The 24,298-nt window shown below is 34.2% G+C and overlaps 1 protein-coding gene and 1 pseudogene across 5 annotated transcripts in view; one reads left to right on the top strand and one right to left on the bottom strand.

The window, feature by feature from the left end:
- Positions 1-24,298, top strand: part of ICE2 (interactor of little elongation complex ELL subunit 2) — a 74,683-nt gene that overhangs the window by 3,435 nt on the left and 46,950 nt on the right. For all 5 annotated transcript variants that reach the window (XR_012478012.1, XM_074234282.1, XM_074234284.1 and 2 more), the window contains 4 exons: positions 1,644-1,748; positions 5,744-6,005; positions 9,730-9,849; positions 15,654-15,791. Coding sequence is in view for 4 of the 5 variants with exons in the window: in XM_074234282.1 (XP_074090383.1) it covers positions 1,644-1,748; positions 5,744-6,005; positions 9,730-9,849; positions 15,654-15,791 (625 nt within the window). In the remaining variant the exon portion in view is untranslated. The remainder of the gene's footprint in view (positions 1-1,643; positions 1,749-5,743; positions 6,006-9,729; positions 9,850-15,653; positions 15,792-24,298) is intronic.
- Positions 13,646-15,176, bottom strand: LOC141520055 (intraflagellar transport protein 52 homolog pseudogene; annotated as a pseudogene).

Below are 24,298 nucleotides of genomic sequence, written 5' to 3'. Positions count from 1 at the left end.
TGCTCAAGAAATTACTCCACTTCAGTATTCAAAAATTTTTCTTAGGCTTCATCCAAATAGATTTGGCTTCTGACTTCCTAGAGAGGAAGGTTTGTAAGTTCTTCTTGTGTCCTAGAGTCTGTCTATTTAATCTTCATTTTATTCTATTCAGAAAAGAAAAGTAGAATAAAAAAAGTACACAGACTTCTGTACCATTTGTTTTATCTTCTTACTCCAATTCCTCATTAAAAGATAAATAATAACATTTTGTTTTAACAACTATATAAAATTCTTGTTTTGTAGAGCAGAGTCTATGCAAAATGTAGATTTTGAAGTAAAGGTAAAGTTCTTTGACATTTTTAACAGTATGCTTAATACAAGAGATGGAGAGTAGTTTAGTGGAAAGCTCTAAATTAGGAATCAGAAATAAAACTGGCAAAACTGAAATCTACCATTTTGATATAAAACTTAATTGTTACTGACATTACAGCATTTTATTTATACATGTTTGAATTTGTTGCAATTTTTGCAAATAGATGCTTTTATGGCACATGCTCGCATCATATACAAAAAATGAGCAATTTCATTATTATGTGTATTCTTGTTGATGTTTGTCCTTTTTTTTTTTTTTTTTGGCTAGGCAATGGGGTTAAGTGGCTTGCCCAAGGCCACACAGCTAGGTAATTATTAAGTGTCTGAGATCGGATTTGAACCCAGGTACTCCTGACTCCAGGGCCGGTGCTTTATCCACTGCACCACCTAGCCACCCCTTGTCCTTCATTTTTTAAGAAGATCATGACAGCAGGGAGGTGATACCATGACCAAATGAATTGGATTTAGGTGGGGAGGGGGGTGTTCTGTGCTAATCACTAGCCTCAGTTTTTCCATCTGGGTTCATTGGCCAAATAGAATCAGTATGACTGGAGATGGCCCTGGATGTGAGACAGTCATGGTTCTGTAACTTGCCCAAGAATACGCAGTAAGTGTCAAATGTCTGAGAACAAATTTGAACTCAAGGCTTCTTGACTCTGTGGCTAGTGCTCCATCTACTGTACACTGTCCCTGTATACTCGTAGCACCAGAATTAACAGCCTACTTATATCTTAATGGATAGATTTTTTTTTTAATTTATCACTTGTTGAACCAACCTTCTGATGATGAGCCTTTCTGAACTTAGCTAGGCTGGTCTCTCAAAGCTTTGGAATTTATTAGAACCTACCAGATAATATTGACTTGATTGTTAACAATCACCATTCTCACTTAGGAAGATGAGAAAATAAAATCCTAGAATTAATAGAAGGGCCTCAGAGAGCTATTCTTTAGCAACTTTTTCCTGGTAAAAGTGGTATATCATTCCCCTCAATTCCCCCCCCCCAGAAACATTAAAAATTTATATATATATACATATACACATATATATATGCACGTGTGTGTGTATGTGTGTGTATCTTAGCAAAACAAAGATTTGAAAGCAGAAATAAAATGCACTTTAAATCTTATGGAGCTAACACTTTTTCTTCTGTAGGAAACATATATATATATATATATATATATATAGAGAGAGAGAGAGAGAGAGAGAGAGAGAATGGGTGAATAAATTTCACTTGTGACATTTAATTCTGATAAGGAATTGTCTGATGTAAGTAAATCGCTTTGTTTCATAGGGATGTTTCACCAAAAAATGGTCTGGATGTATTTTTCTCACAAGAAAAATATGAAGAATATTCTTTGACGCCTACTCTAAAGGAACTATTTATTTTGTCCAAAAGGTAAAACTTTGATGTATTCTTTTATACTGTAGTATTTAATTTCATTCATAAAATTTATTAAATTTTCATATTAAATTGAAACTACGGTTATTAGTGATATATTTTTAAATAGCTAGTATCAATGAAAATGTCCATTCTACTTTTTTTTTCTTAAATAGTTGTGTTATTGCTTATTTTCTAGTTTAGATAAGTCTTCTGGGAAAAAACCTGAAGGCACAAAGTATCTCTCATTAAATTGGCAGTAAAATTGTTTTTTAACTTTAATGTTCTGACTGATTCTGTTTTTATTTATTGGAAAAAGTAAAAACTTAGTATATTCATTTATCAAGGAAAGGGGAAAGAACAAAAAGCAAAATAGTTCTTCCCCTCAGGAGCTATTAGGAAAAATAATATGTTATACAGATATTATACAAAGGAGATACACACTAATTTCCAGGTGGAGCACGAGCATTTGGGGGACTTAGGTTCAGTTTCCTGTTGGAGGTAGCACTTCAACATAGCTTTGAGGGAAACCAGGGCTTCCATGAGGTGAAAGTAAAAGAGTATATTTTAGGCTTGGGAGAAAATCTTGTGTAAAGAGTCAAACATATAATGTTCAGGGAATGACAAGGAGACTTTGTCTGGAGCATAGACATTGTAAAGGTATAAAGGGGGCACCAGGTGTCTAGGATACAAAAAAATGAAATTGTCCCTCTCCTCAAGGAGCTTGTATATGAAATAAGCCTGTAAGTAGTGTCATTGAATGGAACATGAGCAGAGAAAAGTCATGATCAAAATATCAGAAATATTAAGAATATCATTTTTGACAGCTAAGTGGACGATAGACTGAAGAGGATTGAAACCTGAGGGAAGACTGATTAGGCAACTGCAATAGTCTAGGACAGGTTAAAAAAAAAAATCTACACTCATTGCATCTATTTTCTCGTTTTCCATTCTTCAAGCCCCTGTGGTTTGGTTTCTTTCTTTACCACTTTTAGAAACCACTGTCTCTAAAATTACTAATAATTCCTTTGTTGGCCTTTCTCAGTCTTCCTTGTTCTAGACCATTCTGCTTTTTGTCACTGTCAACCACCATTTTTTTCTAGATGTTCTTGGGTTTCTTTTTGACACCACTCCATTATTGTATATTGTGGTCCTAGTACATTGGGATTTGATGAACACATTTTTGTTTCTATGTTTTTTTTGTGCCCTTTTTGATTTTATAAACTTTGGTTTTATCACCTAATAGCTTTTATCTTTCTAGGCAAGAGTCTTATGAATATTTTACATGGTACTTTTACTTCCTTGACTATTTTTAGTTATCTTATCTTCCCAGTGAATTTTTCAATTTAGTTTGTTTTAAAACTGGTCTGTTGAAATTTGACATTGTTGACTTAATGCAAAAACAAAAAATACCATCAATTTCCATTTTTTTAATCATTTTATTACTTTGGTTCTTGAACTGAATTTTTTAGTGATTATTAGCTTGAATTATGTTGCCTTCAAGACTATAAGTCTAAAGTCCAAAGCCTCAATCAATAGTTTCAGGGGGGAAAAAAACTTGTTTATTTAAATATAAGAAGTTTCTTTTAATTTACTTGTGAATATTTTTTGAGAGTTTCTAGAATTCAAAACTTTGCCCATAATGTTATTTATAGCTTTTGGTTTTAAGTTAAAGGGAAAAAATTAATTGACTGGATGCTTAACATCAGAAAATTTTAAGCTATGTCAGACAAAGGAAAACACAATCAAAATGAAGTATTAGAATTATAGAGGAAGGACAGAAGGAACCTTCTATGAATTTATTTTTAAATAAATTCCTCAAACTTTTAAAGTTTACATATTGGAAGCAGTGCAGTTTTGCATACACATATACTTGCTCTTCTTTTTCATAGGACATCTGAATAGAAGAGAAGATGAGTTAGGTAGTTGACAAAATGAAGAGAAAAAACTTCAAACCTTCAACTGAAATAAAATATAATGCTGTAAATGTGAATAGAGAGGGCCTGTCAGATGCTTTTGGTTTGTATTCTGATGAAGATTTTGACAGCCACTCCACAGTGAAATGATCTTGATGTGCTGCCACTTCATTCTTTGCTGAATGTAGCCAATTTAAACTGCTAGAATTTCTTGACATTCCTGCATTGGCATATCTGAGTCAGCATCTTGTTGCTGCGGTAGCTTAATTAAATTTGCCAGTTTGTGCCACAAGGACAGACATGTTCTCATATTTAGAGAGACAGCTGTGAAGCAGTATTGTTAAGAGTTGTGGACATGATACTGTAAGGTTTGAATAGCTCTCAAGACTTTTTCTTGTGAGAAATCAATTTGCTGTAATACATTTCTCCCAAGATCAGCAGTTAATGTTCATTTTGTTAACCTAAAATATGCTTATTTTTTAACAGTTATTGGAGAAAGCTTAGTAGTTTAACTATGTCTTCTTTAACCTGCATTATTTTTAGAGCCTACCTTAAGTGTCTATTCCTAGAATTCTTTCACCATTCCTCACTTACTTATTAACATATGGAATTGCATACTAACTATCTGAACTTTCAAAACCAGGGAATCTTGAATTTTTGCTTTATGCTCTGGATAAGTATTTTTTTGCAGTGTTGACTTATTTTGACATTTAATTATGTAATAATTAAACTTTTATGCATTTTTTCTTTTTATTTATTTGTTTATTTTATGCATTTTTTTCAGTCCAAACATTGGGGTGTTTAGTAAACATGTATATTATTAAAAAGGGTTCATGCCTTTTCTAGGTATATATCTGGATAATTCTTTTAAATTTTGGTCCTAAAGTACCAAGGGCTCTTAGCAGACAGAAATCTAGTTTTTCTATTAGTTGCCCTTAGCAATGTAAAGATCTCTTAAGTACATAGGATTTCATTTGTCAGCTATACTGATCTGGTGACCTGAATAGATTTTCTCCCTTTCCATTTCTAATCTTTGTTTTGGGGGGCTTATCTTTCTGTGTACCCAACCAAGAGCTAAGGGGTTGAAACCACATCATTTATCAAGCAACATCAACTTAGAAGATAGCACAGTTGACCTGATATAAGTTTCAGTTGCTATACCTCAGAGTTGATCAAGAAGGATAACTTTTTTTGATACCCTATGATTTAAGATTTCTTGTTAAGGCATTTTCATTTGCAAACCAAGAATTGGAACCAAGGAACAGGAAGAAAAATTTTTCATTTTTCATACTTCATTTTTTGAGATAAAACAGAATAAGTGGTTAACTATGTATACATACATATAGTTAGAGCCTCTGGACTAAATTTATTTCTATTTCTTATTGGTAGCTTTTTATTATTTAAAAAAAATTCCTCACTAATATAACATTACTCGATTTTTTTTTCTACAAGCAAAGGAGTGTTAAAAAAAAAACCCTCCAGAACTACCAATTTATTCTGAGGAGTGGGGTGGGACAAGAAGGACTGAGATCAGAGGGTTCTTTTCTATGTTTCAGAATTTGAGATCTTAAAATTCAGAATCTTCTAGTAATTTTATCAATTCAGATTGGACAACCATGGTGAAATCTGCTTTTAGTTGCCATTTATATAATCATACTAATTTGTTTTTCTTACACAGGAATTTGAGCTTAATTACAGATAATTTACAGCAAAACAAAAAATATATTAAAACTTTATAGTTAAATTTGCAAATAAATTTAACACCTGGATAGATAAGTGAAAAGATCCCCTTATTCATAAATATTAAATGAAGTGTAAGACCAGGATCCTTTGTTCTGTTTATCAGCTGAAAGGTAAACTTGTGATGCAATAATGTCCTGCAGAATATTTAATCTATAATAAATGACAGAACTGCAAAATGCAGGTGGCAGAGCTTTGATGGTACTCCAGAATTTACTCTCTTAATCATGATGTATTCTGCCAGATGATTCAGAATCAAGAAACTCCTCGACTGTCAGCCCTAATTTTCAAATACCAGTCTTCATGGTAAAAAACAAGTACTTCTAAATTGTAATTAATTGTTTCCCCTCATTTCAGACCTATAGGAGAAAATTTGGATGCATCAGCAAACCCTGTGGAAAATGAGCCAGCAGTTAATTCAGCAGCTCAAGCAAATGTGAATGTTAAAACCACAATAGAAATTGTTCCTTACCCAGAACCAAGGATTCCTTATCCTTATTTCTCTCGTTTCTCTGAAAGAGAACAGAAGTGTTATGTGGATTTACAAAACAAATACTCAAAAAAGCCTATAAATTTCAAGACTTTAGGGTTAAATAAGAAGGAATATTTCCAGTACTTGGTATGTATCTTATTCTTCTGTTTCCTTAAAAATTATTGGCAAAATTTATTTTGTAACTTTCCACTTAAAATTTTAAAAAGACTTGTATTATTTAGGCCAAGTAAAAAAAATTAAAGATTTGTGAAGTTTAAAATTTGGGAATGTACTTCATTGAACCCTTTGCTTCATTTTTATAATAAATAGGAATAGTCTGTTTTAACCAATTATATCATAGTTCTGAGCTTTAATTGAGCATTATTAGAACATAAAATATTTGAATCAACAGATTCATTACAATAACTTTATTGGAAACTTAAGACATCTAGATGGCCTTGGGCATGAGTTGTGTGACCTTGCCACTTAAGTTCTTAACTATACTTCAGCACTTAACTACACTTTCCTTGTTCATAAAAAAGAGGGTAAGAATAGAATCAGCTTCTCAGTTGTTTTGAGAATTAAAGAAATTAACACATGTAAAGAGTTGTGAACATCTTGAAGATGTGAAGATTATTGTAATATGCATTTCATGAGATATAATAGTCAGTGTATGTAACCAAGATCAAAAGAAATGTGGTAACCTGGGAAACAATCTTTACAACTAATGTTCTGACAAAGGACTCATTTCTAAAATATACAAGAACTGAGTCATATTTAAAAAAAAAAAGCCTTTCCTCAAATGACAAATGGTCAAAGGATACGCAAAGGCAATTTATAGATGAGGAGATCAAAACAATCCATAGTCATGAAAAATTGCTCTAAATCATTACTTATTAGAGAAATGCAAATTAAAGCTTTTCTGAGGTACCACCTCACATCTCTCAGACTGGCCAATATGACCAGAAAGCATAAATGATCATTGTTGGAAGGGTTGCGGGAAATCTGGGACACTATTACATTTTTTGGTGGAGCTGTGAACTCATTCAGCCTTTCTGGAGAGAAATTTAGAACTACACCCAAAGGGCAACAAAAATGTGCATACCCTTTGGCCCAGCAATATCACTACTGGGTCTATACCTTGAAGAGATGATGGAAAAGGGTTAAAACATCACTTGTACAAAAATATTCATAGCAGCCCTGTTTGTGATGGCAAAGAATTGGAAATCAAGTAAATGTCCTTCAATTGGGGAATGACTTAGCAAACTGTGGTTTATGTATATCATGAAACACTTGTTCTATTAGAACCCAGGAGGAATGGGAATTCAGGGAAGCCTGGAGGGATTTGCATGAACTGATGCTGAGTGAGATGAGCAGAACCAGAAAAACACTGTAAACCCTAACAGCAACATGGGGAGGGTGATGATCAATCTTGATGGATTCACTCATTCATCAGTGCAACAATCAGGAACAATTTGGGGTTGTCTGCAATGGAGAATACCATCTGTATCCAGAGAAACAACTGTGGAGTTTGAACAAAGACCAAGGACTGTTACCTTAAATTTAGGAAAAAACTATATCTTATTGTCTGATCCTGCTATCTCTTATACTTTATGTTTCTTCCTTAAGGATATGATTTCTCTCTCATTACATTCAATTTGGATCAATGTATACCATGGAAACAATGTAAAGACTGACAAACTGCATTCTGTGGGGGAGTAAGATTAGGGGAAAAATTGTAAAACTCAAAATAAATAAAATCTTTAAAAAAAAAAAAAAGGTTGTGGGGCGGCTAGGTGGCACAGTGGATATAGCACCAGCCCTGGAGTCAGGAGTACCTGAGTTCAAATTTGATTCAGACACTTAAGAATTACTTAGCTGTGTGGCCTTGGGCAAGCCATGTAATCCCATTTTCAAAAAAACAAACAAAAAGAAAGGTTGAACTGCTGAGGGTCCTAGAAAAATACCATTTGAGAAGTAGTTGAAGGAATAGAAATTAATGGGCCTGGAAATACTATCATATATAAGTAATTGAAGGAACAGAAGCTAAGAATATGCTAAGAGGAGACAGACTTCTGATACTATTTTAATAAAAATACTTAAATTTAAAAAATAGTGTAATAGTTTTAGAGCTCTTTACTAAGGAAGAACTGGTTTTGAATCCTTTATCAGACATGAAGACACTCAGATGAAGGAACGGATCTTTGGAAGTACTGAAGCACATTGTATGTACTAGGTATTTACCTAGGTAACTAAGGAATACAAAGACAAGGCATATTGTCTGCTTTCATAGAACTTTCATTCCAATAGTTGGCAGTTCTTTGAGGGCTAGGATTTCATTACCTATGTTTTTCATTAATTCCTACTTTATTCAGATAGTAAATTATAATTGCTAAGGAAATGGCTAAGATAACAATATAATGAATTTTATTTTGCATTCCTGCATTTCTTAGAAGTTGAAATAGAATTTGCCTTTTTATTTCTGTTCCAAAAATGAACTTATTCTCATATCTGCCAGATCTAATAATTTTAAAGTTAGTGGACTTTTGCTGGGTTCCCCAGTTTCTGATGATATATTTCACAATAGACTCAATAAAAGGACTTTATTCTTTAATAGATGATAAAAATCTCTGGTGTTTGAGAAATAACTGGGAAGTAGAGTGGGAAGAGTCAGGAAGCTCAAAGTTCAAATCCAGCTTCAAGACACTTGCTGTATGACCTAGAACAAATCACTCGTTTGCCTCAGTTCTTCAAATGCAAAATTACAAGTTCTGCAAAATGGGAACATGTTAGAGAAGGAAATGCCAAGCCACTCTATTATTATGAAATCATCTAGAGTCAGATATAACTGAACAGCACATTGTGTTTTAGTGATGCATAATTTAAAAAGTACGGTGGAGGACAAGATTTAAAAGCCTAATTGAAAAGTTAGTTTAAATAGATTGGTACTTATAAATGGAGAAGCCAAACTGACTGAATGAAAATTCTGTGTTATAGGGCATTTTATAAGCCATGCTATTTGTTTCAGGTACACAGCTTAGATTGAAAATCGGCTAGCTGAATTTTGCCTAATAATGGCAGATAGATAAATCAGTCCAAGTATCATTGATCTTGTAATAAAAATTAATGTAAGTATATGTTTCTTTAGTGTTTGAAAAGAGTTATCACAAGGTAAAAATTATTTTATGAATTACTTAACTTTTGTAGTAGATTTTTTTTGTTTGTTTTTGCAAGGCAGTGGGGTTAAGTGACTTGCCCACAGCCATACAGCTATGTAATTTTTAAGTGTCTAAGACTGGATTTGAGCTCAGGTCCTCCTGACTTCAGGGCCGGTGCTCTATCCACCGTACCACCTAGCTGCTCCTCTAGTAGATTTTTAAATTAGTCCAAAAGAAAAAAGATTCTTGTAATGTTACATTTAAATTTTGAACTTTAGTTTTCTTTATGAAACCTTGATATTGAACTTTTTGAGGAAATTATTCACTCAAATTATTTTTAAACATTTTGTTTTTAAAGTGAATCTGGATATTGGTATTTTCTGAACCTTCTGCCCCTAGATTGCCTTAATAAAATAATTTTAAACATAATGACTTGTTTTAAAATATTTGATTAAAAATTTGAACTCATTCATTTTTATTAATACATGTATAAAAATTTATTTAATGAACATAATGCAATAATGAAATTGAAAATTGCTAAAATGGATCATTGGACATTTTTAAAGGTGCTAAAATACTTCATTAATCCTCCATGTGTTGCCAAGTATCATAGCAGATTTGCTATAACACTTCAGCCTGAATAATTATTATCAGAGTGCTCCATCAAATGACTATTGTACCTTAGCCCATTTTTTTTTCTCTTTTCCCTTTAGGACATGAAAAAATGTGTAAATGATGAAGTTACGGAATTTTTAAAGTTTCTTCAGAATGCTGCAAAGAGTTGCAGTCAGGATTATGATATTCTCTCAGATGAAGCACTTCTATTCACAAAGGTAAATAATAATGTTTGTAAAGAAAATGAACAATAGTATGCAATAATATGTCAACATGTATTTGCCCTTAGAGTCTAGCAAATTCTGAGTTGTTTTCTACAAAGTTCTCCAATCCCAGAACTTCAAAAGAAAGGTGTTTAAAGGGGCAGCTAGGTGGCACGGTGGATAGAGCACCAACCCTAGAGTTAGGAGGATCTGAGTTCAAATGTGACCTCAGACATTTAGTACTTACTTAGCTATGTGACAATGAGCAAGTCAATCCCTTTGTCTTGCAAGAAAAAAAAAAGAGGAAGATTATGTGTTTAGGAAACAGCCAGGAGACCAATGCCACTGAATTTAGAGTGGAGGTAAGGTAGAAGAATGAAAGGGTAAGAATGGGTTTAGTCTGAAGGGCATTAAAAACTCAACGTAAGAGGCAAGATGGAGCCACTGGAGTTCACTATGTGAACTTAATTACTTAGCTGTGTGACCTTGGTGAAGTCACTTAACCCCCATTGCCTTGCAACCCCCCCCCAAAAATAGAAGAAAGATATTATATTCTAGATGTTGAACCTTATAGTTGATTCCACAAGATATGAATGCACAATCAGAGACAATTTTAGGGTATCAGTGATGGAGAATACCATCTGTATCCAAAGAAAGAATTGTGGAGTTTAAACAAAGACCAAAGACCTTTAATTTTTTAGAAAAAAAGGTAATTTATTATATAATTTTGCTATCTCTTATATATATTTTTTCCTTAAGGATATGATTTCTCTTTCAACACATTTGATAATGATCATGGTATATCATGAAAACAATGTAAAGACTATAAGACTGCCTTCTCTGGGAGGTAGAGGGATGGAAGAACACAGGTTAAATGACTTGCCCAGAGTCACATAGCCAGGGTGTATTGGAGGTAGCCCAGATCTGGCTTTCTATCCACTGTGCTATGTTGCCTCTGAAAAGAGAAGCTTCATGAATTAATACTTTTTTTAAAATTTATTTTTAAATTTTATTTATTTAAGGCAATGGGGTTAAGTGACTTGCCCAAGGTCACTTAATTGCCCAGGTCTGAATTTGAACTTAGGTCCTCCTGACTCCAGGGCCAGTGCTCTATCCACTGCGCCACCTAGCTGCCCCCCATGAATTAGTACTTTAGAATTTTCCTACTTGGAGTTCCCATTCACCTCCATCTAATTCGGTATATCCACAGTAGAGAGCACAAGCAAGCTTGCTTGCTTTTTGATTTGGGGTTCCACTCTCAGCTTTCCCAATAGTGACTACCTGAAGCATACCTTCCACAATCCTATAGGAGACTGCTGATTCTGATTCTGTCCCATCTGTATGATGAAAGGGGACATTGTGATGGAGGGTAGAATGGTGCTTTGAACTGCATACTGGAGCAGGGCATTTTAGCCTGAATTCTTGAAGTTATTTTCGATAAATATTACTATTTGATATATATTATTAACTAAATATAAAATTTGATAAATGTTAATTTGTTTCTTCTTGTAATTTTTTCCATACATTTAAAAACATCATTTTGAGAAGGATTCTATAAAGTTCACCAATTGGGGAACAAAAAAACCTTTGGATATGAGGGAAAAGGAACTGTAATTTGCTTAGGTCATGAGGGAAAGGGCACTGGAATCCTGGGTAGGGCCATTTCGCTACCCCTCAGGCTTAATATTTCCAAACCTGAGTTGGCTGAAGCTTCATAATGCAATGTCCTTTATCTATGCAGCAATAGTAGGGGCAAGCACTAGAGAGTGAGTGGGAATTCCAAAAACAAATGAAAAGTTGAAAGAAAAAAGGATAAGGAAAACCTGAATAAAAACCTCCTTTGATAGAAAGGAAAAGATTATTACAGAGATTATCTGTATAGTGAAGCCCAAACACATGGAATAAGCATAACATAAAGGAAAACGAACTATTACCTGTTAAAAAAGAAGTCTATGGGCTCCACGAGACCATGGAACTATAGCAAGAATTCCAGAATGTCTGAGATAAGAAACAACTCTTAAAAAAAAATTAGGAATGAATTTAGGTTGAAAATCAGAACTTTCAGCATAGAATTCAAAACCCCAAAACAAAAATTGAACACATGATGGAAAATCTAAAAAAGTGTAAATTCTAAGGCAAAGCTACTGTTGATCTTGAAGACAGGATGTGTAAAGGTAAACTTAATAATTAGTCTACCAAAAGGACATAACAAATAAGAGAACCTCTGTTCCACAATGCAGTGGTTGATATAAGAAGATTGTCTAGTGTAGAACTTTGCATATAGATAATAAAACCTAGATGGAGAGAATCTTTTACGTTTCTGCTAGAAAAATGATGATGGTGGTGTTTGTTCTTCGTTCCAGAAGACCGGGACATCAGGGAAGTGATGTTAAGACATGTAGATGAATTGAGTTGGGGGGGGGGGGCTGTGCTAAATTACCAGTCTCACTTTCTCCTCTGGAACCATCTGGGTCCAGTGGCCAGATAAGGATTAGGACAACTGAAGATGGCAATCCGGATTAAGAGAGTTGCAGAGGGTCATATAGTTAATAAGTGTCTTGTGGTCAGATTTGAACTTAAATCTTCCTGATGCAGGACTGGTGCTTCATCTACTGAACCACCTAACTACCTATTAGAAAAATGCCCTAAACTTCAAACTCCAAGGTGAGAAGTGGTTATATTTCACAATTTCAGTAACTAAACTTTGCAAGCAGCCAAGAGAAAGACATCTGATTAAAAACAGTGTGTATAGCATTGGTATTCTGCATTCCTGAAAATAAAGGAGATCAGGATGCAATCCCATGTAATATAGTCTCCAAACTTGTGCCTAATCATCAACAGAAATTGGCCATTCCACCAAACAGAAACAATTGACATATTCCTATTAAAAAAAAAATAAAACTTGGGGCAGCTAGGTGGCGCAGTGGATAGAGCACCAACCCTGGAGTCAGGAGCACCTGAGTTCAAAACTGGCCTCAGACACTTGATAATTACCTAGCTGTGTGGCCTTAGGCAGGCCACTTAACCCCATTGCCTTGCAAAAACCTAAAAAAATTAAAAAAAAATAAAGCTTAAAACTAGGGTTAAGAAAATTATTCAAGTTCAAAAGTGAAGTGAGCTGAACCAGGTGAACTTTGTACACAATAACAATACTGTATGTTTTTTCACCTGTTACTGATTTAGCTCTTCTCAGCAATACAGGACTCATGATGAAAAATGCTAGCCATGTCCAGAAAAAGAACCAGTGGAGGTTGAATACTGATCAAAACATAATTTTTTAATTTTAGTTTTCTTAGGGCTTTTTTTTTGTCTGTGTCTTTCACAACATGACATGGAAATATGTTTTGTATGACTACACATGTATAAACCATATATTGCTTGCCCTCTCAATGTGGGGAAGGGAGAAAGGGAGAAAGAGAATTTTCAAAGGTGAATGTTAAAAAATAGTTTTTACCTATAATTGAAAATATATTTAAAAATCAAAAAGTTGTCTCCCTTTTTTGATGTGTTGAATAATCTAATTTTAAGGTGTTTGAATCATCTCATGATGTTTTGTTATCTTTTTTAGTTACAATTTTTTTTGGAATTGAAAGAGAACATTTTAATGTAAGAATATTTCTTGTATTACAAAAGTATAGCTCCAATAAAAAAAAGAATATGGGACATTTATCTTACATAATGATCTAATAAAAAAAAGAATATGGGACATTTATCTTACATAATGATCTTGATAGTTACCAATCCTCATAGTGTACCTGCCTAATCACTGCAGAAGATATATAGAGTCTTTAACTTTGTACCTATTTACAATATAAAAATTCATGGCTGATAGTGGAGAGGCAATTTTGACAAATATATGGAAAAACAGAAAAGAATTTACAGTGAGAGACCAGACAGTAGGTTAGTTGTCTTAGTATCTCCCCTTCTTCTGGTCTAGTAAGAGATGTCCTCAGAAATTGCTATGAAATGTAGCTTCACTTGTGTCAACGTCATGCTTCTGATTCAATTTCTTAAATTCCACCACTTGGAAGAATATATGCTCCAGAACATGTTTAGCATCCTGTTGTTCCTTTTGTAGTTTATTAGTCACTCCAAGAATATCACCACACTTCCTAACATAGAATTCCAGGTCCTCCTCAGTAAACTTATTGGTAATTTGAGCAAGCCGTGGTTTCTCTGAAGAGAAAGTTTCATCCAAGTCAAACAGTTCCAAAGGAGGTGGTGGTAATTCTCTGAAACTGGGAGGAAAAACTGCTGATTGAAGAGCAGGTAGTGGAGTCTCAAATTGAGGTTGGATGAGTTGGAGAGGTTCATGCTTTACATTTAGTTGTTCATAAGCTTTGATAACTTTAGATAAAGAAGTGGTGTCCAGTTGGTAAATGGTTAAGTCAAAGAGAGTTGTGAAGTCACGCAGGTTCTCATCACCCTCCTGAAGATACAACTCAAAGTCGCTCTGACAACATAGCAGTGTCTGGCAACATGGAATAATCAGAAATCTCTGGGTCTTCTGCATCAATCTGGTTTAAATGGATGTCTGTTGTGGTGAGCCACTGGAAAACTACATCCAGTCTTCCTGTTGCTTGCCCTTGATTCTCCTTCTCCCATCTCAATCCCTTTGTATGGTTGACCATGATTTTGCTATTTTCTTCTTTATCCAAATACTGGTCACTAAACATGTGGCAAGAACGTAGCACTTCCACCTTGGTTCTTAGAGTGGTAGAAAGCCAGAATGGGTCTGTTAAGGGGAAAGCAGACAGACCTAGTTGATAGAACAGCTACTGCTGGTTTCATCACACTCAGTGTGGCACCAAATGGATATACAAAGGTGAGAGCCTGGGCATTGTTTCCATTGCTTTCCTCATCAATTATTCCAGGCACAGCTTTTCCGGCAGCTCGGCTTATTTCTCTGTTCAAGACCCCATTGGATACCAAAGCTTCTTTAGGATGAAAATATTTGTAATATACATTTCTCACCACAGCATCATTGTTAACCATGATCCCATACTCTTCTAGTAGAAAGTTAATATTGGTGTCAACTCTGGATTCACTACCTTCTCCTAGCATAACAAGGATATCTCCAGCACTTTCAAGATATTTCTTTAGCACTTCAAACTCAGAAGCTGTGAATTTTTCCCTTGGTCCTGCTGTAATCCACAATTTCACCCCAATCAACTTCTCTGATGTGATTTCATCTTTTAAACTTTGAATCTTCCAGTTACTTTGAAGCCTTTTCTGCAAAGACTTATAGCCACTGTTGGTGGTAAATATCTCCTTTTTTGATGCATTAAAGAGAATGGTACTTCGAAGTTCTTTTTCCATAGTTACCTGCAGACCACTGACCACCATCGTTGCTCCACGCTGCACCGAAGGGCATCACTGGGAGCAGAGACGCCACGGCCACCGCTCCACCTAGCAACAGCTTTAGTTACAATTTTAAACTCCATTAATTTCTCTAATTGTCTCAGTAGCCAGTGAAAAGGTGTATTATGATTATCATTTTGTATTTGATTTTATCAACAATTTGAATAATAGTTTTTAGATTTTATATGCTTATTTATTTGTTGAGTCTTTTTTAAGCAATTGAGCTAAAAATTTATCTTTATAATGAGAAATTTGCCATGACCAGATTAAGAAAAGACTGTTCAGAATACAGATAGTAGTTGTTAATGTCTATTTTTTATTCACTATATCTTTGTAATTATGCTTAGTTACACCCATATTTTGTTTTTTTATCTGAGATAATTATACAAGTTGATTTATTTTTGTGATAGTGTAAGAAAAATACCATGCATACTGATTCTTCTTTCTTTTTCTTATAGCAATTTTTAAGTGTTTCAATTGAACAAGTGAAGAAGTATCCTGAAATCTACTCTCTCCATGAAATCACTAGTTTAATGGGATTCATCCCAACTAGAACAGAGATGGGATTAAAATTAGAAAAAACTGTCCTTGCATTGGTAAAGTATATCTGTATTTCAAGTATTAATATTGTTTGTTTAAAATATTATTTCTGTTCATTGAACACAGACTCATCCTATATTTTGAGATGGTTTTGATATGATAATAGGATGTATTTTTTGGCAACAGTAAACAAATCATTGATTTTTATCCACATAAGCATTTCCTTTCCTCTTGTGGATTTTCTATCCACATCTTATTTTGTGCATTTATTGTCTCTGCCTTATCATACACATTTTATAAAGAATCCAGCCAATGTGCTACAAGTCTTATGAGTTCTTCTATATCTTAGGAGCAGTTGCATATCTAACTTTAATTCTCACTATGTAATTGACCCACCTCCTTTTTCCAGTTATTCGTTTGCTGGTTTTAAAGCAATTGCTACAATAAGGAAGCCAAACAAACCATACACTTCAGCCAGAAAATCTCCTTGCCAAGTAAAGAAACATTTCCTAGGATTCAGTTAAATTCAGTACACATTTATTAAGTGACTCCTGTCAGTCGGGTAATATGCTAAGTGCTGGAGAGGCAAATAAGAAAAAGCAAGACTGTCTTTACTCTCAAGGAGCTTACAATCTGATAGGGAAAGACAACATGCAAAAGGAAGCTGAGAGCCAGGTGGGAACAAAAAGAGGTCACCAAGGGCTACCCACTGTGGGGTCATAATATTCCGTGGAGTTGAACCAAGCAGAGCTGCTGCTGGAGAATGGAGATCTGGGATCAATGCTGGTTTAAAATATTTACTAATTTGCAAGAACTGAGGATGATGGTGAAAGATTTTGAGTAGTATTGGCCCCAGGGGGGAAAAAACAGAAAGCAAGTGGTATAGTGATGAAAAGGTATCAGAAAGTCAGATCTTCTCAAGTGCATTTGAAAATGAAAATTAGAACAAGTATTAATTAGTGAAAAACTGAACAAATTGGTAGGCATTTTGGTACAAATTTCTTTTTTTTGTTTTTTCATCAGTAACAATGGAAAACCACATTAGGAGTATAGCAACTAATTTCCAGTGTTTGTTATTTGGAAATGGAAAGACAAAGATAGGAATAGTAGCTGCACCTAACCAAGTAGTACAGAAGAAATCTATACCAGAAGACATTGTTGAATTGAGACTCAGAGTACTTGAAGTTGGACAGTATACTGAATAATTAGTTAAAATCACAGATGTCATTCCCACTCCACAAAAGTGTTTTATGGTAAATCAAACACTATTGGCAAGAGCACATTTTCTCATCTTGTAAAATTTTTATGAGAATAATGTACATAATATATCAAGAACATGCTTCATGAAAAAGATTAGAAGGAAATGACTAACCTTTCACAAATGAAATTCTATGGCAGACCACATCTTAATTGCACAACTGACAGAAAGGTGCAAAAGATAAAAATCTAACTTTTTATTAACTATTAAGCAGATTTGATTTTTTTTGTTTGGTTTCATTGCCAAATAAAATGAGCATTCTGTATACATAGTAGATTTGAAAAGAATTGTACATGTAACTTTGGCCATCTAACTTGATACTTATATTTCTTATAAACTATATGAAAATGAAAATTTCAGAACTATCTTATTAATGATTCTTTGTCTTTTCTTCCTTTCTGTGAATTATAAATTTTGATAGAGCAAAATTTTGTTTTAAAGAGATCCAGAAGTTTTCTTTCCCTTATATAAATTTAGATCATCCAAAGTATTAATTTATTTTTTATTTTCATCTATTTATATATGCATATTTCCAAGTTACAAAATTTCCCTCCACCCTTCCTTCCCACCCCCCTCCCCTCAGGGAACAGTCAGGTTAGCATTTTACATACATATTTTGTTAAACATATTTACAAATTAGTAATTTTTGGCAAGAAGAATTAAGGGAGAGAGATACTGTAAGAGATAAGTTTTATAAAGTATTCATCAGATTCAGTAGGGGTGGGTTTTTTTTTCTGTATGTTTTGTTTTGTTTTGTTTTGTTTTTCTTCCTCTGGTTGGGGATAATATAGACCATTACCAGTCCTCGTCTCTGGACTGTTGAGAGGAGTTGCCTCCATCATGGTTGTTCATCTCACAGTGTTGTTGATGTGTACATTATTCGTTTGGCTCTACTTTATTTGCTCAGTATCAGATCCTGTAAGTCATTCCATGTTTCTCTAGAGTCCATCCATTTATGGTTTCTTATAGAACAATAATATTCCATAGTATTAATGTACCACAACTTGTTTAGCCATTTCCCAATTGATCAGCTCAATTTCCAGTTCTTTGCCACTACAAAAAGAGCTGATATGAATATTTTGGAACATATAGGACTTTTCCCACTTTTTATATTTTTTTTCTGGATATAGTCCTAGAATTGGAATTGTTGGGTCAAAGTGTATGAACAGTTTTGTTGCTCTTTGGGCATAGTTCCATATTGCTCTCCAGAAAGTTGGATCCATTCACAACTCCACCAGCAATGCATCAATGTCCCAATCCTCCTACATCCTCTCCAGCATTCTCTCTTATTCTCATCTGGGCTAATCTAATAGGTGTGAGATGATACCTCATTGTTTTAATTTGCATTTCTCTAAACAATAGTGATTTGAAACATTTTTTCATATGATTATATATAACTTTAATTTCTTCATTTGAAAACTTTGTTCATATCCTTTGACCATTTATCAGTTGAGAATGAATTATGATGTTATAAATTTGGTGCAGTTCTCTATATAGTTTAGAAATGAGACCTTCTAATTTTGGAAGTATTGATTTTATTAGTGCAAAAACATGTTATTGTCATGTAGTCAAAATCATTCATTTTGCAGTTTATAATGTACTCTAATTCTTGTTCGGTGATAAATTTATCCTATTTTTTGGTCTATTAATTTATCTACAGTATTGTTCTTTATGTCTAAATTCTGTGCCCATTTTGACCTTATTTTTGGTAAGGGGTGTGAGATATGGATCTATGCCTAGTTTTTGCCATACTATTTTCCAGTTTTTCCAACAATTTTTGTCAGATAGTAAGTTCTTATCCCAGAGAGTGATGTCTTTGGATAGTAGTAGTCATTTACTGCAACTTCTTTTGAACCTATCCTAATCCACTGATCCATTCATTACTCTGTTTCTTAACCAGTACCAGGCAGTTTTGATGACTGCTGCTTTATAGTATAGTTTTAGATATGTAGAGCTAGGCCACCATACTTTTCATTTTTTTTCCATCAGCTTCCTTTCCAATACTATATTGAATAGTAATGGTGCTAATGGGCATCCTTGTTTCAACCCTGAATTTATTGGAAATGCTCTGAGTTTATTCCCATTAAATATAATATTTGTTGATGTTTTAGATAGATACTATTTATCATTTTAAGGAAAACTCATTTATTCCTAAACTTTCTAGTGTTTTTAGTAGGAATGGATATTGTATTTTATCAAAAACTTTTTCAGCATCTATTGAGATAATCATATGATTTCTGATGGATTTACTATTGATATGTTTAATTACATCGAGTGTTTTCCTAATGTTGAACCATCCCTGCCTATAAATCCAACCTGATCATGGTGTATTATCCTGGTAATAACTTGCTGTAGTCTCATTGATAAAATTTTATTTAAGATTTTTTGCATCAATATTCATTAGAGAGATTGGTCTATAACTTTCTTTGTTTTAGCCTGGTTTAGGTATTGGTGTCATAAAAGGAGTTTGGGGGGTGGCTAGGTGGCACAGTGGATAGAGCACTGCCTTGGAGTCAAGATTATCTGAGTTCAAATGTGGCCTCAGACACTTAATAATTACCTAGCTGTGTGTCCTTGGGCAAGCCACTTAACCCTGTTTGCCTTGCAAAAAAACAAACCTGAAAAAAAAAAGACATTAAATAAAGGAGTTTGGCAGAACTCCTTCCTCTCTGATTTTTTTTTAAATGGTTTATATAGAGTAGAAAGTAATTGTTTCTTAATTTTTGTTAGAATTCACTTGTAAATCCATCTGGACCTGGTGATTTTTTCTTAGGGAGTTTATTAATGGTTTCTTCAATTTCTTTTTCCAAAATGGTGTTGTTAAAGTACTTTATTTCCTCTTCTGTTAATCTAGGCAGTTTGTATTTTTGTAAATATTTATCCATGTCACTCAAGTTGTCCAATTTATTGGCATATAGTTTGGCAGAGTAGTTCCAAATTATCTCTTTAATTTCCTCCTCACTGATGGTTAGTTCACCCTTTCCATTTTTGATACTGGTAATTTGGTTATCTTTATTTTTGTGTGTGTGTGGTGTTTTTTTTTTGTTTTTTTTTTTGGCAAGGCAGATGGGGTTAAGTGGCTTGCCCAAGGCCACACAGCTAGGTAATTATTAAATGTCTGAGGCCAGATTTGAACTCAGGTACTCCTGACTGCAGGGTGGGTGTCTATCCACTGTGCCACCTAGCTGCCCCATCTTCTTTATTTTTTTAATCAGATTAACCAGAGGTTTGTCTATTTTATTGGCTTTTTAATAAAACCAACTCTTAGTTTTATTTATGAACTCAGTAGTTTTCTTGCTTTCTATTTTATTCATCTCTCTCCCTTGATTTTCAGAATTTTTAATTTGGTATTTAATTGTTTTTTTAATTTGTTCTTTTTTCTAGCTTTTTTAGTTGCATACCCAATTCATTGATCTCCTCTTTTTCTATTTTATTCATGTAAGCATTTAGAGATATGAAATTTCCCCTAAAAGCTGCCTTTGCTGCATGCCATAAATTTTGGTATGATATCTCATTATTATCATTTTCTTGGATATAATTATTGATTATTTCTATTATTTTTCTGTTTGATCCACCCATTATTTAAGATAAAGTTATTTAATTTCCAATTAGTTCTTGGTTTATCTTTCCCTGACCCTTTATTACATGTAATTTTTATTGTATCATGATCTGCAAAGTATGTATTTATTATTTCTGCCCTTCTGCTTTTGATTTTAAGATTCTTGTACCCTAGTACATGGGCAGTTTTGGTGAAGGTGCCATGTACTGCCATGAAAAAGGTATATCCTTTTCTATCCCCATTAAGTTTTCTCCAGAGGTCTGTCATATCTAAGATTTCTAAGATTTCATTCACCTTCTTAACTTCCTTCTTGTTTATTTTTTTGTTATATTTATCTAGTTCTGAGAGAGGGAGGTTGAGGTCTCCCATTATGAAAGTATTTTGCTATCTATTTCTCATTGTAATTCACTCAACTTTTCCTCTAGAAATCTGGATGCTATAACACTAGGTACACACATGTTTAGTATTGATATAGCTTCATTTTCAATGGTGCCTTTTAAGAATATGTAGTTTCCTTCCTTAACCCTTTTAATGAGATTGATTTTTACTTTTATTTTGTCTGAGATAAGGGTTGCTACCCCAGATTTTTTTGCTTTGGCTGAATCATGATATATTTTACTCCAATTTTTTACCTTTACCCTGTGTGTATCTCTCTCTGCTTCATATGTGTGTCTTATAAACAGTATATGGTAGGATTCTGGTTTCTAATCCATTCTTCTGTTTCTGTTTTATGGGACAGTCATCCCAATCACATTTACAGTTAAGATTACTAATTCTGTATTTCCCTCCATTCCATCTTTCTCCATTTATATTTATCTCTTTCCTTTTCTCTTATTCCTCCTCACCAAAATTTTACTACCTTTCCCCTTTGACTTTTCTTTTAGAAAATTTCAGGGTTTTTTTGAAGCTGAATTAACTTTATTTATTTTCACTTAAACCTTCCCTTCCCTTTTATCAGTCCCTTCTTCCCTTATCTTTCCCATTCCCTGCCCCCCCCCCCCTAGATTAAGTTAGATTTTAAACCCAAGTGGGAATGTGCCTTATTCCCTCACTGGGCTCAATCTGTTGAACAGAATTTGCTCAGCATTCACATTCTCCCTTCTTTCCCTCTAATTATAAATCTTTGTGCCTCTTCCCTTGGTGAGCTAATATTATTAATCATAGCTTGATTATTTGATTGCTTGATAAGCTTCTATTATTACCAGGATATCACAGATTGTTTACTTGATTGCTTGATGAGCAGCATTGACGCAAATTGCATCAAATTATAATCATTTTTTACCTTACCCCCTTTCCAAGTATCTTTCAAGTATACACAATCCTTTTCATGAGCCAAAGTATCATCCAAAGTCGTATCATTTCTTGAACTATTTGTGCCCCTCCCCCCAGGCCTATTTTCTTTCCCACTTTACCTCCACCCCCCACCCAGGGTACTTAACAAACACCTTGTTAAGTTAACCAAGGCCTATTTTCTCTTCCACTTTACCCCACCTCCCCACCCAGGGTCCTTAACTCCTTGTTAAGTGAAGCTCTGGATGCTGACCTAATTGGCCAAAAAGTATCTTGAAGATCTCTTAAGTACCGCAAGGCTCTGGCAGTCCACTGAGAACTTTACAAGTGATTGTAAATTGCAGAGACACTGTCTGGGGTCCTTGCAGCTTATGATGCCCTCATTAGACATGGTGCTAAGCACCTGTGATTAAAGTGAGTCAAGGCTCAAGATACTTAGGTTAAAGTTAATACTCCTGCTTACATTAGCACCCCTGCTTTTTTTTTTCAAGACTTTTTGTCTCAAACATAGTGATGTGATATTGAACCTCTTCAGTAGACAAGACCCAATTATACCTATATGCTTTAGGTTCATTCTCTTCAATTATATTCTACCTCTAGTTTTCCTTAGAGAAGTAAAATTCTAAAGAATTAGAATTGTTATATCTTCCCTTTTAGGGAACATTTATTTTTTTTTAAAGATTTTATTTATTTTGAGTTTTACAATTTTTCCCCTAATCTTACTTTCCTCCTCCTTCCGGCCACAGAAGGCAATTTGCGGGTCTTTACATTGTTTCCATGTTGTACATTGATCCAAATTGAGTGAGATGAGAGAGAAATCATATCCTTGAGGAAGAAACATAAAATATAAGAGATAGCAAGATCAGATAATAAGATAAGTTTTTTTTTTCTAAATTAAAGGTACTAGTCCTTGGTCTTTGCTCAAACTCCACAGTTGTTTCTCTGGATACAGATGGCACTCTCCATTGCAGACAGTCCCAAATTGTGTCTGATTGTTGCACTGTTGGAATGAGCAAGTCCATCAAGGTTGATCATCACCCCCATGGTGCTGTTAGGGTTTATAATGACCAACATTTATTTAAAACAATTTTTTTTCAGTTCCCTTTTTCATTTGCCTTTTTTTTATGTAACTCTTCAGTCACGTATTTGGTGATTGAATTCTCTGTTCAGGTCTTGTATTTGTATCAAGAAATTCTGGAATTCCTGTATTTCACTGAACATCCATCTTTTTTGCAGATAGGATATGCTGAATTTTGCAGGGTGGTACATTCTGGATTGTAATCCCAGGTCTTTAGCTCTCCAAAATATGTTGTTCCAGTTCTTCTGATCCTTCAGTGTTGAGGCTGATAGGTCCTGTATTAGTCTGATTGTGTTCCCTTTATATTTGAGTTGTTTTCTTTTTGCTGCTTGCAATATTCTCTCTTTTATTTGAGGGTTTTGGAATTTGGCTATTACAGCCCTTGGAGTTTTTATCCTGAGGTCTCTTTCTGGAGGGGTTTTATGGATTCTTTCAATTGTTATATTGTTATCTTGTTCTAGTATATTTATTGGCACAGTTTTCCCTTATTTCCTGCATGTTGTTTTGTTGATCCAGGCTTTCTGGTAGACCAGTGATTTGTAGATTATCTTTTCTGGATCTGTTTTCCAGGTTTTTCCCAGGAAGTACTTTACATTTTCTTTAATTTTTTCAGCCTTTTTATTTTGTTTGATAAAATATTTTTTTAGGTTTGTTTTTTTTTCTGTAAGGCAAAGGGGGTTAAGTGGCTTGCCTAAGGCCACACAGCTAGGTAATTATTAAGTGTCTGAGACAAGATTTGAACCCAGGTACTCCTGACTCCAGGGCCAGTGCTTTATCTACTGCGCCACCTAGCTGCCCCTGTTTGATGAAATCTTATAGTCTTACAGATTCGTTCATTTCTAAGTGTTCGATTCTAATTTTTAGGGTTTTATTTTCTTCAATTATCTTCTGTGTTTCCTTTTTCCAGTTCGTTATTTTTACTTTTAGTGGAGTTGCTTTCTTTGGTCAACTTGTCACAATTTTCCTGCATGACTTTCATTTCTTTTTTCCATTTTTCTTCTTCCTCTTTTCTTTGGTTTTTAAATTCTTTTTTAAGCTCTTCAATGAACTTTTGTATTTGAGTCCAATTTATAGACTGTTTTGATAGTTCTCCTGTGAATGATTTTTCACAGCTTTTTTTTTAATGTTTTTGCGAGGCAAATGAGGTTAAGTGGCTTGCCTAAGGCCACACAGCTAGGTAATTATTAAGTGTCTGAGACAGGATTTGAACCCAGGTACTCCTGACTCCAAGGCCGGTGCTTTTTCCACTACGCCACCTAGCTGCCCCACAGCTTTCTTCTTTAAACATGATATTGCTTTCCTCTTAATCTGTGAAGTACTTTTCTACAGTAAATGCTTTTTTTGCTTTTTGTTCATTCTTATTGTGGTAGTTCTGCTC

The sequence above is a fragment of the Macrotis lagotis genome, chromosome 4, assembly GCF_037893015.1.
Source record: "Macrotis lagotis isolate mMagLag1 chromosome 4, bilby.v1.9.chrom.fasta, whole genome shotgun sequence".
Lineage (NCBI taxonomy): Eukaryota > Metazoa > Chordata > Mammalia > Peramelemorphia > Peramelidae > Macrotis > Macrotis lagotis.
This window is presented reverse-complemented; position numbering and strand designations above follow the sequence as displayed.